Raw genomic sequence first — 16,827 nt, 5'->3', positions numbered from 1 at the left:
AGAAATAAGAAAACTTCAAACTGAAACAACCGGTCTGAAAAAAATTGGTAAGCAAAGTGAAAAACTCACAGACCTCACCAGAAGATAACTGATGAGGACAATATCAATGAGTGGAAGATGAACTGCATAGCACCTTTATAAAATAGAAGTTGAAAGAGATTTAAAATACATGAACAAAAAATTTTAAAAATATCTCGAATGAGTGAACATACAATAGACCCTTGAGATAACTCAACAAGAACAACATAAGAAGCATTGGGGTGCCAAGATGTAGGAAGAAAAACCCAATGAAGAAGCAACAGTCAAAGACATTATTGCTGGGAAATTCTCCAAATTGAAATATGCATGCACTCACACCCTGGATGACCAAGAGTATCAGCTGAAAGAGATCCCAATAAAAGCACCGTAAGTCACATCAGAATCACATTGATGAAAATACAGATTGAGATAAAATACTGAAAGCAGCAAGACAAAAAAATACATACAAAGAATCATCCTTAAGAGTTACAGCAGTTTTTCAATTAATATTTTTAATTGATTAAAAGAAAATAAATTCCATAGTTGTCATAACTGGTCATAAAACATTTGTTTCAGAATGATGGAAAGTGAAGTTATTCAAACATAGCAAGAAAATAGAGAATTAAAAGATGGAAAAAGAAGGGTAGAGAGTTCATTAGTGGTTTTATTTGTGGAAATTATTGAATCACCAATAAAGTCTCTAATACCATATTCGAAGGTTTAGTACACTCCACCCCTTTTTTCTTTAGAGATGGGAGATACACTAAAAAATGTGTGTGAGTGGCAGGTGTCGTTTGCATAGGTACAGCAAAATAGGGAAGGGATTGAAAGGAAAGAACTTTGGCCTAAAAAACAGGGAGATCTTACCCTCGAGGTATTTTGGCATAAGACCAATCAAAGCTCCAAGCATATTAGGTGTTCCAACCCTGTAGTCATTCTTGGTGGTCAGCTTTTCACCATAGCAATTGTTGTTGTCGGGTACTGCAGTTATAGATCCTGGTTTCTGTATAGGAGCTATGTCCAAGTCCAATTGTTGTGTAGTGCCTTCTGGTTCCATCTCACGCATTTCAGAGAATCCTGTCCTAAAAGCACACTGTTGCTGTTGCTCAGTTGGCAGGGTGACGTAGGAACTGTCTTTGGAGTAAGTCAGTGACATGACAGTGGTGGGGCCTTTCTTTGTAGAATTTGTTCCTGGTGTTTATCCAAGGTGGTATCCAAGGTTCAGGGGTGAATGATCATTGTCCAGTCAACTTTGAGTCTAGGGCAAGTCACTAAGTCAAGGGTATAAAGTCCCACTGCAGTATAAAAATTTGTGTGTTCCTATCTTTACTAGATATGAACTTGTTTGAATCTGTAATTTTTCCCATTTTAATGTGCTATGCAAAAAGGGACAATGCCAGAAGGTAATACTAGTGTGTGTGGGGGGGGCTGAGATGTCAAGACCAAAACTTCCCAGGACCTTTTGCTTACATGAACTCTGAACAGAGACTTGTCTACTACTATTTCATAGTGAACGGATCCCAAGGGTAGAGAAAGTTGCCGCTACATAAGATATTTGATAAGTTATGTCTATTAAAGGAGTGTATCTAAAAGAAATATTCAAAGGAAATGTATATGTTCTCTTTGTATCTTTTGAGATAGGTGGAGAAGGGGTAAGATCCGGGGCACAGCTTTACCCTGTGATTTGGTTTTGTGGAGTCTAGGGAAAATGGCTTCCAACAGTCCCATATCAGGAAGTGTTCTCAAGTGGGGGATTTCTCAGGAACCAAATCTGGTAGCAAGCAATAGTCCATGGTGAAAGGAAATGAAGGAAGAGGGCCCACCAAGAGCAACTCAATAACAACAGACTGTCAGTTTCTTCTCATGCTGAGAATCTATCTTTGAAATTTGGGTGCTGGTTGGCATCTGGCTGGGCTGGGGAGAATGTTGTTCTTTGTGAGGAGTTAAGGACTGAGATTAAAATAATGGTTAAATGTGGAAAAATAAAAAGAAGGGCTTGAAAAGGGTTATAAGATAGTGAGCCAAAAAATAGAGAGAAAAGGGGGAGGAAGGATTATCTATGATACAGGGAAGAACATTATACTACATAGACAATATATCTATTGCAGGCAAATATTAGACTAATATTGGTATGATACATACATACTCTCATGTGCCGACATCAGCAGCCAGACGCAGTGGTCCTCAAACTATGGCCTGTGGGCCACATATTGTATTTGTATCAGTTTTGTTTATTCATTGCAAAATAAGATATATGCAGTGTGCATAGGAATTCGTTCATAAGTTTTGTTTTTACTATAGTCAGACCCCCCGATGGTCTGGGGGACAGTGAACTGGCCCCCTGTTTAAAAGTTTGAGGACCCCTGAGCCAGAGGATAGATTTGTGTGTAACATTTGAAAAGCTTTCCCAGGTGATATGGGACAGAACACTTAAAGAGAAGGGATAAAGAAAGAAAAAGAAAAGAAAGTCAAGCTGGCAAGTGCTCTGTAGAAGGTTTTCCTTCCCACCCATCGCCCCCCCCCCCCATTAGGCTGATCATGTTTGGTGAGGTTAAATTATATTGAAGAAAAGTCTTTATAGCTTAAGTTGTATTGGAGCGTTCATAAGAACAATCTTAGTTTTTAAGTCTAAATAACAAAGTGACATGGTAATAAGCACTGTATGGGTTGACTATACCATGAAGTTGATTTATCTATTACAGATGAACATTAGACAGCCATTGGTATGGCAAATATATATGCTCATATATGATTGATTCATGGGTAATAGTTAAAAAGCAGATTCAGATAGAATGGTACATAAAAATATAAAGAAAAAAAGAAAAAGAAAAAGGAGAGAAAAAGGAGAAATAATTAAAGCCAGCAAAGGTTTTCCATTAACTGATCCTATCCTGTTTGATGAGGGAAATCTTTACCTGGGAAACTCTACCTGGGATAGATTATGTATAGAGCAGTCTAGTGAATATGTGATATGGTGATGAGCACTGTATAGGGAGTATATACTGTGCATTATTATCCTGCGGATTTTGCACATCCTGTTTTCTTTCCTAGAGGCATTATGAGCATTATAATATCATGGAGACTAACAACAGTTGGGGAAAAAAGAACTGATGAGGAGGGAGAAGCTCTTTGGTAAGGCTGCCTAGGTGACCCTGTCCCACCTGGGGTGTGGGGTCACTGACTAGTTTTCCCAGCCCCCCTTTGAATCCACGTGAGTGAGCAGGTCTGGATTGAAATGGGGGACCCAATGGCTGCTTAGAGGCCCCGGGGATGGGAACTACCTTGTTACCCGGCTCCCCTGCTCCACTTGAGGCAGGTGAAAATGGCTTCCGGTTGTAGCACTGGGAATGGCAGGCTAGCCCGCCCTTTAGGCTGGATCACTCGGTTCAATCCCTGGCATCATATGGTCCCCCAAGCCAAAAGCGATTTCTGAGTAACCCCTGAGCATCACCAGGTGTGGCCCCAGAACAAAAATGTATATACATAGTAATGAAAAGATATCACAAAATATCAAATTGAGGTACTTTTTGTCAAATGCCTGACATGGCCCCTTCAAATAATATTACCAAAAGATAATCAAAGCAACTATATAGATTGGGAGTGATTTAAGGTGCAAAAAATCCAAAGAGTCTTAATAGTTTCGAATAGTATTATCTCAAATTAATGTTATTAGTTTGAAACCTTACACTTATGTGTAATGACAATATTAAGAGTACAATATGAAGATGCAGTTCACTTTTTATACTATGTCACCTCAGACATGGAAATTGAAGATTTTCACAGATATTCAACAGTTTAATATTTGCAGTTAACTCTATTTCCAAATGCCAGGAAAAAATATCTGACAATTGTGGCTTTGCTATGAGATGAGTTAGTTGAGACATATTTGTTGGTACTTTATTGTCTGGTTTTTTGTTTTGTTTTGTTTTTGGGTCACACCTGGTAGCGCTCAGGAGTTACTCCTGGCTCTGTGCTCAGAAATCGCTCCTGGAAGGCTTTGGGGGACCATATGGGATGACGGGATTCAAACCAGGGTTCGTCCTGTGTTGGCAAAACCACTGTGCAATTGCTACGGCCCTGTATGGTATTCCTATAAGTATTACAATTATACTTTTGCTTGTTAGGTTGATAGTGGAAAATGAGTAAGGTATAATTCTACATCTTTGCTCTATAATAAGACATTTTCAAAATTATTTCATATGGATTCTAGATCTATATAAATCAATTACATTTTAATTTTTAATGTATGTATTTAAAACTAGATTGGAAGATAGTACTGATGAATGAGTTAAAAATAACTCAGAAGCAGAAATTAATTTTATATTCTTTTTAACTCTAAAGCTTTTTACAAACTGCCAAATATAGTAGGCTTTCTTTCTTTTCCTTTCTTGGGAAGACTGAAAAAGCTAAAGATAGATTTAAGAGGGCAAAAGGCACTCAAATGAGCAGAATATTAATTGATTAAGTGTGGTATGAATGCCTTCAAATATCAAATTATTTGTAATACTGGTTCTCTAAAAGTAAATAAAAGCAAAAATATTTGATATAATTTTAATTGTATTCTGAAAAGCTTTCTTACATGCTGTTTAGTGTGATTCATATAATGTTTTCATCAATTTGATTGTTCCTATTACCAAAAACTTTGATAATAATTTTTTTATTGTTTTTTACCTCAAAACCTATTTTTTTGGTTGCTGTTTTGGATGACACCTGACTGTGCTCAGGGCTTACTCCTGGATCTGCACTCAGGGTTCAGTCCTGGAAGGTTTAGGGATCAAACAGGGTGATGGGGATTGAATCCAGCTAAAGTGCATGCAGGGCACCTTACTTGCTATATTATCTGTGCAGCTTTATCAATCTCTAAACAACTTGCTTGATATAAGTATACCTTTATAATTTTTATTATTTTTGATGTATTGAAAATTACTTTTGGTACACATTGTACACCCATATCAAATTTTCAGTACCCTACTACTGTACCTGGGTTCTTTCTTATCCAATCCTTCTTTCCCATCCCCACCCCCAATTGATGACTCAGTTTTGTTCTTAGAATTATTTTTTTTCATTCTTTTATTGTCAACTCAATTTCCTTGAGTTATTAAGTTATATTCACATGTGAATAAAATTTTCTGGTACTAGTCTTCCAGCTGACTTATTTCACGTACACCTCTAGATCCATGTAATTTGTAGAAAAACACAAAAGTTCATCAATTTTATGTCCAAGAGGCAGTAGAGGAGTTAAGATGAAGCCTTGAATATGGCCTATTCTGTTTGATTGCTAACCACATGGTGGAGAACAAACAGTTGTGACCTTGAAGGCCTTAAGCACTGTCCCAGTGACTTGTGAAATTTCCAGCATCACAGGGTCCAAGCAGCATCATATCCATAAACTCTAATAGTGATCTGACTGCCTAGTTGGCCAACGTCACAGAAGGGTTCCTAGATGACCTGTGTACTCCTTCCCCCCACTTTTATCTTCTTAGAGCTCAATAGTATTTCATCTTATATGTATAACACAATTTCTTTATCCACTATTTTGTTGTTTGGCACTTAGATTGTTTCTAGATGGTAGCTGTAGTAAATAGTTCTTCAAATTCATGATGTTAGGTTCTTGAGTAGGTAGAAATGACTGGATCATAGTAACAGTAAAAAAAATTTGGAAGCCAGAGTGATAGCACAGTGATCGGGCATTTGCCTTGCACAAGGCTGACCCATGACAGACCCAGTTCAATCCCCAGCATTCCTTATGGTCCCTGAGTCTGCCAGGAGTGATATCTGAGCACAGAGCCAGGAGTAACTCCCAAGCGCCACCGGGTATGGCCCAAAAATCAATCAAACAAACAAAATCAACTTAATATCTTCATACTGTTTTTAGTATATGTAAAACTACAATAATTTCCTAGACCTCTGAATGAGGATTGCTTTTTTTTTAAATCATATTTTTGCGAGAATTGATCACTTTTCAGATCCTTCTAATAGAGACAATTAATTCTGACTGATGTGCATCGATACCATATTTTCATTTTTTTGGTTTCCTAAATATAAGAATTTTTTAAATTATGTCTGCTGTCCACCAGTATACATTGTAATTATACTCATAACTTGTTCAGGTTGTATATTTCTGGGAGGTCTACTAGATTTGTACTAGATTCTCTAGCTTGATGAAATAGAGTTGTTCATAGTAACCCTCAGGATCTCTTTTTTTCCTTAGGTGTCTGTTGCAGTGTCTTCCTTTTTATCTTTAATTCAGATTATTTTGATTTTCTCTTTTTAGTCTGAGTCTAGCTAATAAATTCTCTATTGCTTATTCTTTATAAAACAAACTCCTTATTAAATCCAATTTTATATAGTTTTTTTATTGTTTGTATAGATTTCTATATCTTTTTTTTTTTTTTTTTGGTTTTTGGGCCACACCCGTTTGCTGCTCAGGGGTTACTCCTGGCTATGCGCTCAGAAGTCGCTCCTGGCTTGGGGGACCATATGGGACACCGGGGGATCGAACCGCGGTCCGTCCAAGGCTAGCGCAGGCAAGGCAGGCACCTTACCTTTAGCGCCACCGCCCGGCCCCTAGATTTCTATATCTTTTATTTTCACTCTAATTTTAACTTTTTCTTCTATTTTCTTGATCATTCATCCCTTCTTTGTGTTCTGTTTCCCAAATTGTGAGATTGTTATTTATTTGAACTTACTCTTGTGTTTCCTTATATAATCCAGTATTGCTATGATATTTTCTCTTAGTCCTGTCTTTCTTGTATTCCATGCATTCAGTTAGTTAGATCTTCATGATTGTTCATTTTGATAAGATCTTTAACTTATTTTTTGACCCACTAGTTTTTAACAATATGCTGTTAATTTCCAAGACTTTCTTTATTTGGCATGTATTTCTCTTTATTTTATTGAAGCAACAATAATTAGTTATTCATAGTTGAGTTTTAGATATACAGTTGTTCCAGTACTAGTCTCATTGCCAGAGTCAGCTTCCCTCTACCAATATTCCCAAATTCTCTTCTCACCTTTCTACATCCCCAAATGAACAATTTTTGGTTGATAAATTTTTCTTTGGCACCTTAGGTATATATAAGCCCATTCTTTTCAGACCTGAAAGACTTATAGTAGAACTTTACTTCTAGTCTTATGAAGTTTCTTTTATGCGACATATTGATTTATTTTGTTGCTAATTTTACAGTTTTTCCATTGCCTTTGACTTTTTAATCTTAATTTATCTCTTTTGGATTTGTCATTTGTCTTTTGGTTTGTCCTTTGGAGGATTCATTTCTGGATTTAGCTACCAAATACTTTTCTTATATTTGGAAAAATTTAGTCATTTGCTCAGATTTCATGCTCTCTTAAAATATTTATTAAAGTACCATGATTTATAAAGTTATTTATAATTGACTTTTAGGCACACAATAGTCCAACACCAATCCTACGACCACTGTTAACTTTCCATCTACCCAATTTCCCTTCAGTCCCCTCACCTGCCACCTTGACAGTTACAATTTTAACTTTGACTGTAAAAGTCTGAGTTTCAGTATTTCATGTTGTTGACTTTATGATACCACTCCTCCATACCACTGATTTACACAAATCCCCTTGACTCCTGTTACCCTTCATGCCATTCTCTTTTTTTTCTTTCAAACTGTCTCTTTTTACTTCCCCTTTATTTATTTTCTTCTATGTTCTTATATTCCTATACTTTGGGGTAAAGAGTTATCTAAGAATTCTTCCCTTTAATATATTACATTTCCTATTCCTATTGTTCTATATAGCAATATAAATAAAATAATCTTAATTCTAATTCTACCTTATTTCTCTGTTACTATCTATCCATCTTTTAAGTTGCTTAGCACTGCATCTTAATTCTACATTACTTATAGTCACAATATTTTCAACATTTATAAATGCTAAATTTTCTTTAATAATTCGATTCTCATTTCATCAGTAACAGTCTCATGTCCTGCTAATGCATTACAAATTTATTAATTTTTTTATTTTTGGGTCACACTAAACAGTGCTTAGCACTTACTCTTGGCTCTACTCTCAGGAATCACTCTTGACAGGGCCAAGGAACCATATTGGATGCTAGGGATCAAACTTAGTTCAGCCCGTATGCAAGACAAGCATCCTTCTTGCTGTACTATCTCCTCAGCTGTCTTGGTAGTACATTATATATTTTTTTTGAAAGGGCACACATTCAGTGGCACTCAGAGGTTACTCCGGTACTGCAATCAGAAATTGCTCCTGGCTGGGAGACAATATTGGATGCCTGGGATAGAACCCACATCTGTTCTGGATGCGGGTGAGGAAAAGCTCTACTAATGTGCTATCACTCTGGCCCCACATTACATATTTTTTGATTTTTGGGGGGGCCACACCCATTTGATGCTCAGGGGTTACTCCCGGCTAAGTGCTCAGAAATTGCTCCTGGCTTGGAGGGACCATATGGGACACCGGGGAATCGAACCACGGTCCTTCCTTGGCAAGCGCTTGCAAGGCAGACACCTTACCTCTACCGCCACCTCACTGGCCCCACACATTACATTTTTTAATTGAGTCACCTTACAAAGTTGTTCAGGATTGAGTTTCAGATTTACAAAGTTTGAGCACCCATCTTTTCACCAATATGCTTTTCTTTAATGATAATGCACTCCCATTATTTCTGTATGAATAATTTAAAAATTAAAAATGCAAATTATGCAAAATTAAAAAAAATAAAAACCGCTACAAATCTTTTTATGTTCCTCATTTAAATATTAGGGTGAAGAAGGAGCCCCACAGGAAGGAATCCTTGAAGATATGCCCATGGATCCTGACAATGAGACTTATGAAATGCCTTCTGAGGTATAAAATTCACTTTTAGAGTTTTATGTATTTAAGTATTATGCATTTAGGAGTTCAAACTGGGCTTTACTAATAAAAGCACAACCAAAATCTGCCATTGTCATATTTCACTTATGTTTTTCTTTAGTTAACATGTTTTAGTTTCTAATTGTAAAGTTGTCCAAATCCAGGACAAGTATTTTTAAAACTGTAAAGACTTATATAAAAATGAGCAGCAGCAGAAACTATATGTAGTACAAAGAGCCTGAAATATTTGCAGGCTGACTCTTTGTAAAAATTTGGCCAACCCTACTTTAAACTATATTTTTACTGAAAGTCTATCTATTCCAAATAAAAAGTAAGACAAATCAACTGAAGTTCAACAGAAAGATATTTTCCATATAGTTCCAGTGATTTTTGTATTGCATTATAAATTAACCATAAAAATGATAAATTAGAAAATGGAACATAGGTCTGGTAATTTTGCTTTGCTTATAGGAGACTAAGGTTCAATTTGGGGCACTACATGCAAACTTAAAAAAAAAAAACAGGGCTCTGAACATTATTGGAATTGACCCTCAAACACAGAGCCCCAGGTAGACCCTAAGCATTACTAGGCTTGGTCTTTCCCACAAGAAATCTAAAACTTAAAAGTTATAAATTTGGGGGGGGGGGGGTTGGGGGCACACGTGATGGGGCTCAGAGGTTAGTCCTGGCTCTGCATTCAGAAATCGCTCCTGGCTCAGGGGACTATATGGGATGCTGGGGACTGAATCCAGTCCTGGGTCAGCCACGTGCAAGGCAAATACTCTATTGCTGTGCTACCACAGCAATTTTGTTATATGCATGGTTTTTGATGATAGTTTATTATAGCATTAAAACACAACATAATTTAATTTAATGTTAACTTTTAAATGCGTTTTAAGTAGAAAATATATCATGAAGGCATTACAAATTCACTTCCAGGTATATGAGATTAACCCAATAGTAAATGAAAAAATTGAATAGATCTATAATAAAGTAATAAAGAGACTGGATTATCATTGAAAATCCGTCCACAAAGAAAATTCCAGAACTCAATGACTTTGCTTGGTAGTTATATTAAATTTTGATAAAATAATTATCGGTTCATTTTTTTTCAAAACATAATTTTAGAGGAGTACTTTTAATTTGTGTGCAGATACTACTCTAATGCCAAAACTAGATATCTCAAAAATCTATCATTGATTTTTTTTAAAACTTGAGTTAAATCACATAGTCCTTTTGTATTATACTATAATTAAATTATTTCTTTGTCTAATAATATTCTTTCACTAATATGGGGTCTTTCCATGAAGTTTACAATGCTAAACTCTACAAAACATTTTTAAATAATTGACAACACCAAGACACATGTATAATTTTAGTAGGTTGCAATACAAGCATGTTCATTCATCATGATTCCATGGACAAACATTGCTTCTCTGTCCTTTATCTAACAGTATATGGGCAAAAATATACCAGACACGCAAACAGTATAATATTTTAAATTATTTGCTTAAGTAAAATTTTTGTCAAGTAGAATTTTAGAGGAGAAGTGGTGTAACTCTTCTAGGAGAACCTGGGAGGTATTATATGCCAAAATGAAAGGAAGATATACCAACACCAGGGAGTGTCAGAAATGAAGGCACATGTGTATGAGAATACATGCATTTATTATACAAGGGTGCATAGAAAATAAATGAGTAATAGTAAGAAAGGTAGTATAATTTGAGGTACAGTCCAAGATAGTATTTTGGGAAGATCTTAAACTCATTTCTTCCCATAACACATGAAATTTATAGCAATATATGGATCAACTACTATTGGGGGGAAATTTATTAAACAGATAAGATGTTTTTCAATAATAGGAAGAAAGGGCCACATCATGTTATGACCACAAGAGAAGTGAAGATATTATCTCACTGAAAGGTGAATAGTCAGTGTGGTGACATAATAAAGCCACACAAGTTTAGGGCCTTGCTTTGAGAAGCAAAAGGTTTTATTACTTATTAGGCACCCACCCCTTGAAATAAACCAGAGCAAATGAGCCCACTAATGGTTTGTTTTTGGAAATCTATTTAAATCACATCCCAGGAACCCAAAAAGCTTGTGAAATGGTGATTTTTATTTTAAAGGCTTGTAATAATTTCATCTATTGTTCCATAGCTCAAGGGGAACAGTTTAAATGATGCAATAACATATGTGAGAGATAACTTACAAAATGTGATGCATCTGCTGCTTGATCAAAGGATAGCTAGGACTCTTTAGATATAGTCATTAGCCAACACTAATATGTCTTCATCATATTGTGCTAGTGCAAGTAGGTGCTTGATGATGAAAAATCCTCAAACTGACTTGCTGTGCACAGCAAGAGGATGTCTGCAGTGATGCATCACTGTCTTATTGAAATCTGCAGCTACATAGACTCACAGCACTTTGTGTTCAGTGTGGTTTGGCATATGTTAATTTTTCTTTTTTCTTACTGGAGCTAGCAGGTTTTGCTTGCTATTATCCCCAGAAAAAAGTGAAAGTAAAGCAAAATAAAGAGAGATTTCTATTTCATTGCTGAAGCTTGCAAAAATGCCTACAGACCCCAGAATGTCCAGATGCCTCACTAACAACATAGGCACATAAAGTCTAATCTAGGACATCCCTTGGTTTTCAGACCATGGTGACCAGTGGTGCTTTCATTCTCAGAATCCACAGGACTTTAATGACTAAAAAGAGATGTTACAGCCTACCATTCCACAGCACACCACTCTATGGACGAAAGGCACCTATAGTATGCCATTAAAAATGGCTAGTTGATGGTCAGCCACATGCAAAAATATAAACTCTGACCTCTATCTAACACTATGCACAAATGTCAAATCAAAGTAGATTACAGACCTTGACATTAGACCTGAAACTATAAGGTATTTAGAAGAAAATTTAGGCAAAACATTCCATGATATTGAGACTAAAAGCATCTTCAAGAAGGAAAAACCACTGTCCAAAAAAGTGGAAGCAGAAATAAACAAATGGAGTTACATCAAACTGAGAAGAAGCTTCTATACTTCAAAGGAAACAGCAAGTAGAGTAAAAATGTCACCCACAGAATGGGAGAAAATATTAACCCAATACCCATTAGATAAGGGCTAATATCATAGATGTACAAGGGACTGACAGAACTTAACAAGAAAACCATCTAACCCTTTCAACAATGGGGAAAAGAGAGCTTCCTGATTTCCTGCTTAAGGCTGAAGAGGAAGACCCCAGTGAACTTAATCCCAGCAAGGATGGTGCTAGAATACTGCCATGGTCTTGTAAAGGTCATCTGCATTCTTCCATACTTGGTTTACTGATTTCTTGCCTGAGGCTGCAGGGGAAGACTCCAGCAAACTTAATCCCAGGAAGGTATGCTGTTCCTGCTCCAAGGATGGTGCCAGACTCCTGCCCTGGGCTTATAAAGGTCCTATACACATTTCTTCATACTTGGCTTCCTGATTTTCTGCTCGTGGCTGCAGAAGACCCCAGCAAACAATCTCAGCAAGATATGCTGTTCCTGCCCACAAAGAGTGGTGCCAGAGGAGTGTGACTGCGCTCATCTTCTAGCCAATAAACTGCACCATTGCGCACAGGAAAAAAAACCACATTACAAGTGAGACAATAGAGAAACAACGGAGGTCAGCTTCGTGCATAGAGAATGAAGATGGCAACTTTGATGAACTGAGAAGAACCAATCACCTACTTAGCCTCTCAAATAAGGAGTTTAAAAAAGAAGTATGGAGGATCCTCAAAGAAATCAAATAAAGCATAGATCAAGTTGAATGGAACACAAATAAGAATCAAGAGGATATAAAACTTTAAACTGAAATAACAGGTCTCAAAAACTCAGTAGGGGAAATGAAAACCTCAGTGAAAAGCTACTAGAGAAACAACAGCTAATGACAGAAGCAGTGAGCTGGAAGATGAGATGCAGAATAACTCCATACAACAGAAGAGATTGGAAAAGAGCCTTAAACTTAATGATCAGACAATGAAAAAAATATTCAAAGAATATGAACCTATGAAAATAGAAGTCTTAGACAAACTCAACTGAAACAACATAGGAATTATTGGGATCCTAGAGACACAGAAAGAAAATCTCCAAGAAGAATCAATAGTCAAGGACAACATTGCAGAGAAATTCCCAGAGCTAAATACAGCGTGCAAGCAAATTCTACATTCCCAAAATGTATCAGCTAGAAGAGACACAAAGAAACACACCCCAAGACTCATCCTAGTCACAATGAATCCAAGAGATAGAAATAGAATACTGAAAGCAGCAAGACCAAAAAGGGAAATTACATTTGAAGTAATTTTGAAGAAGAATTACATTTGAAGTAATCCTTAAGGACCTGTCACAAGAAACCCTCAAGACCAGAAGGCAGTGGTGGTATATAGTGATACAACTCAACAAAATGGGCCAGATCTTGCCTGCTTCAGAGCTGCCTGAGACTGGATTTTATCAGTGTTCCTGCTGGTGATCCTGCCTGCTTCAGAGCTGCCTGAGACTGGATTTCATCTGCATTCCTGCTGGTGATCCTGCCTGCTTCAGCAGTGGGTCGAGACATACACACACTGATTCCTGCTGGTTTCTGCCAGGAGTCAGAAGGGTGCAGAAGCCATCTTGGGTCATGCTGTTTTCAGCTACCTGAGATTGGATTTCATCAGCGTTCCTGACGGTGATCCTGCCTGCTTCAGAGGTGAATGTCAATTTTCTGGGTGACCCTGGAAACTACAGTGAAGGTTTTGGAGGCTTCAAGCTGTTTTACCTTTGTCAGTAAGAGGATGGGAAGCCCAAACTATCTGAGGGGATACCCATTTCAGACTAGGATTAAAGTGCTAAAGGATTTCTGGGAACTCAGATGCCAGCATCCCTATCTGCCTGTCTTCTGTGCTGTGCTGCATTTTCAGCCTGATTTCATCCTGTGTGTGGCTCATCAGCGGATGGCTTGCCTTCCCTGGAGCCTTACCTGGAGGTGAGTTTACATGCCCAAAAAGGGAGGAGCCAGAGGAGTGCGGCTGCTCCGCTTTGCGGCCGTGCACATCATTTAGCCAATGAATACAACCAAAACACATAGAAAAACCCACAATATAAGTGTGACAATGTGGAACAATGCAGGCCAGTGCCAGACATAGAGAATGACTATGGCAACTCTGATGACTTGAACATGACCAACAAACTAGTCAGTCTCTCAGATAAGAAATTTAGAGTCATAATGTTCAAGAACTCAAAGATGTTCAAAGAACTCAAAGAAATTATAGAAGAGAACACTAATAAGAATCAAGAGAATATGAAGATAGAAATCGGAAAACTCCAAACTGAAATTTCAGGTCAACTATCAGTTCTGAAAAACTCAGTAGATGAATTAAAGAAAAACAATTTTGAGCTTTCCCACGGGTTAACAGCAGCTGAGGATAGAATTAGAACACTGGAAGATGAGATGAATAACAATTCCATACAGCAGAAGAAATTGGAAAAAAGCCTTAAAGCAAATGATCAAACAATGAAAAAATTACTCAAAGAATGGAAACAGATGAAAATAGAAGTCTATGATAAGCTCAACAGAAACAACTTAAGAATCATTGGAGTCCCAGAGACCCAGAAAGAAAATCTTAAGGAAGAATCAACAGTCAAGAACATCATTAAAGAGAAACTACCAAAGCTAAAGAATACATGCGATCAAATCCTACATGCCCGAAGAGTACCAACTAAAAGAGACCCCAGAAAAAAGACTCCAAGAAACGTCCTAGTCACAACGATGAATCCCACAGATAGAGACACAATTCTGAAAGCAGCAAGATCAAAAAGAGAAATTACATTCAAGGGAATATCCTTGAGATTTACTGCAGACCAGTCACCGAAGACACTCAAGGCTAGAAAATAGTGGTGAGACATAGTGACAAAACTCAATAAAACAAATGCTTCACCTAGAATACTGCACCCAGAAAAACTCACTTTCAGGTTTGAAGGAACCATACATGGTTTCACAGACAAACAACAGCTCAGAAACTTTACAGACTCAAAACCATTCTTAAAAGAAAAACTGAACGGCCTTACTTTAAGACAAGACTGACCAACAGACACACCAAACTTTAATATAAAGATGGCACTAACTCCAGGACAATTCTTTCTTTCAATGTCAATGGACTAAATGCATCAGTTAAGAGACACAGAGTGGCTAAATGGAACAAAAACTCAATCCAACATTCTGCTGCCTACAAGAAACGCACCTAAATAGTCAGAACAAACATAGACTCAAAATAAAAGGTGGAGGAAAATTACCCAAGCAAACAACACCCATAAAAAAGCTGGAGTGGCCATACTAATATCAGATGATGCAAACTTTATACTCAGAAAATTTGTAAAAGACAAAGATGGACATTTTGTATTAATCAAGGGATACGTACATCAGGAAGAAATCACTCTCCTAAACATATATGCACCGAATGAGGTGCCAGCAAAACATTTAATAAAATTGACAAATCTGAAAAATAATATTAATAACAACACAATAATTGTGGGAGACCTCAACACGCCATTGTCAACACTTGACAGGTCAACCAGACTGAAACCAAACAAGAATATACTAGACCTGAAAAGAGAAATGGAAGAAAGAGGCCTACCTGATATATAGGACACTCCACCACCAGAAAACTGGATAAACATTCTTCTCTAATGTACATGGGACATTCTCCAGGATAGACTACATGCTAGCACATAAAACATACCTTCATAATATCAAGAGGATAGAAATTTTGCAGGCTACCTTTGCTGACCACAAGGTCCTAAAATTATATGTGAACTACAAAGGGACACAGAAGAAAAACTTTAATACCTGGAAGTTAAACAGCCTAATACTGAATAGCCAGTGGGTCCGAGATGAAATCAAAAAGGAAAGCAAAACCTTCCTGAAAACAAATGACAATGGAGACACAAATTATCAGAACCTATGGGACACAGCAAAAGTGGTACTGAGAGGAAAATTTATAGCTTTGCAAGCACACATCAGGAAAGAAGAAGGGGCATACCTGAATACCTTAATGATGCAGCTCATAGAAATAGAAAGTACTCAACAAAAGGAACAAAGATAGGGAGACAGAAGGAAATAACAAAGCTGAGAGCAGAAATCAATGAGGAAAAAACCCGAAACCAATCCAAAAGATCAACAAAAGAAAAGAAATATCGCCCAGGATACAAGAGCCACCCACCGAGTGGGAGAAACTATTCATCCAATACCCATCAGATAAGGGGCTAATCTCCAAAATATACAAGGCACTGACAGAACTTTACGAGAAAAAAAAATCTAATCCCATCAAAAAATGGGGAGAAGAAATGGACAGACACTTTGATAAAAAAGAAATACAAATGGCCAAAAGACATGAAAAAAATGCTCCGAAATCCGCGAAAGTACACCGGCCCAGTGGGGCTCAGCTGTGAAAGACTGTGAGTGTGACCTGTCTATGTCTGTCTACTGTCCTCTTGCGTGAAACTCTTGCGAGTGGGGCAAAAAGAGCCTCCAGAAACCTCGCTCGCCCAGACGCCATTTTCAGGGAGGGACTTCAGAGCATAAAAACCGGCTATCCTTTGCAAAAGCTGGCTCCCTGTGTGTGACACCAGGCGGGGAAAATCCGCGAAAGTACACCAGCCCAGTGGGGCTCAGCTGTGAAAGACTGTGAGTGTGACCTGTCTATGTCTGTCTACTGTCCTCTTGCGTGAAACTCTTGCGAGTGGGGCAAAAAGAGCCTCCAGAAACCTCGCTCGCCCAGACGCCATTTTCAGGGAGGGACTTCAGAGCATAAAAACCGGCTATCCTTTGCAAAAGCTGGCTCCCTGTGTGTGACACCAGGCGGGGAAAATCCGCGAAAGTACACCGGCCCAGTGGGGCTCAGCTGTGAAAGACTGTGAGTGTGACCTGTCTATGTCTGTCTACTGTCCTCTTG

At 37.6% G+C, this 16,827-nt stretch overlaps 1 protein-coding gene across 3 annotated transcripts in view; it reads left to right on the top strand.

Annotated features, from left to right (window-relative positions):
- The window catches only part of SNCA (synuclein alpha), a 143,246-nt gene that overhangs the window by 108,384 nt on the left and 18,035 nt on the right, over positions 1-16,827 (top strand). For all 3 annotated transcript variants that reach the window (XM_049790034.1, XM_049790032.1, XM_049790033.1), the window contains one exon: positions 8,776-8,859. In XM_049790034.1, coding sequence (XP_049645991.1) covers positions 8,776-8,859 — 84 coding nt within the window. The remainder of the gene's footprint in view (positions 1-8,775; positions 8,860-16,827) is intronic.

Source organism: Suncus etruscus, chromosome 16 (assembly GCF_024139225.1).
Source record: "Suncus etruscus isolate mSunEtr1 chromosome 16, mSunEtr1.pri.cur, whole genome shotgun sequence".
In the NCBI taxonomy this organism is placed as follows: domain Eukaryota; kingdom Metazoa; phylum Chordata; class Mammalia; order Eulipotyphla; family Soricidae; genus Suncus; species Suncus etruscus.
The sequence above is the reverse complement of the archived record's forward strand: the minus strand, read 5'-3'. Positions and strand labels throughout refer to the sequence as shown.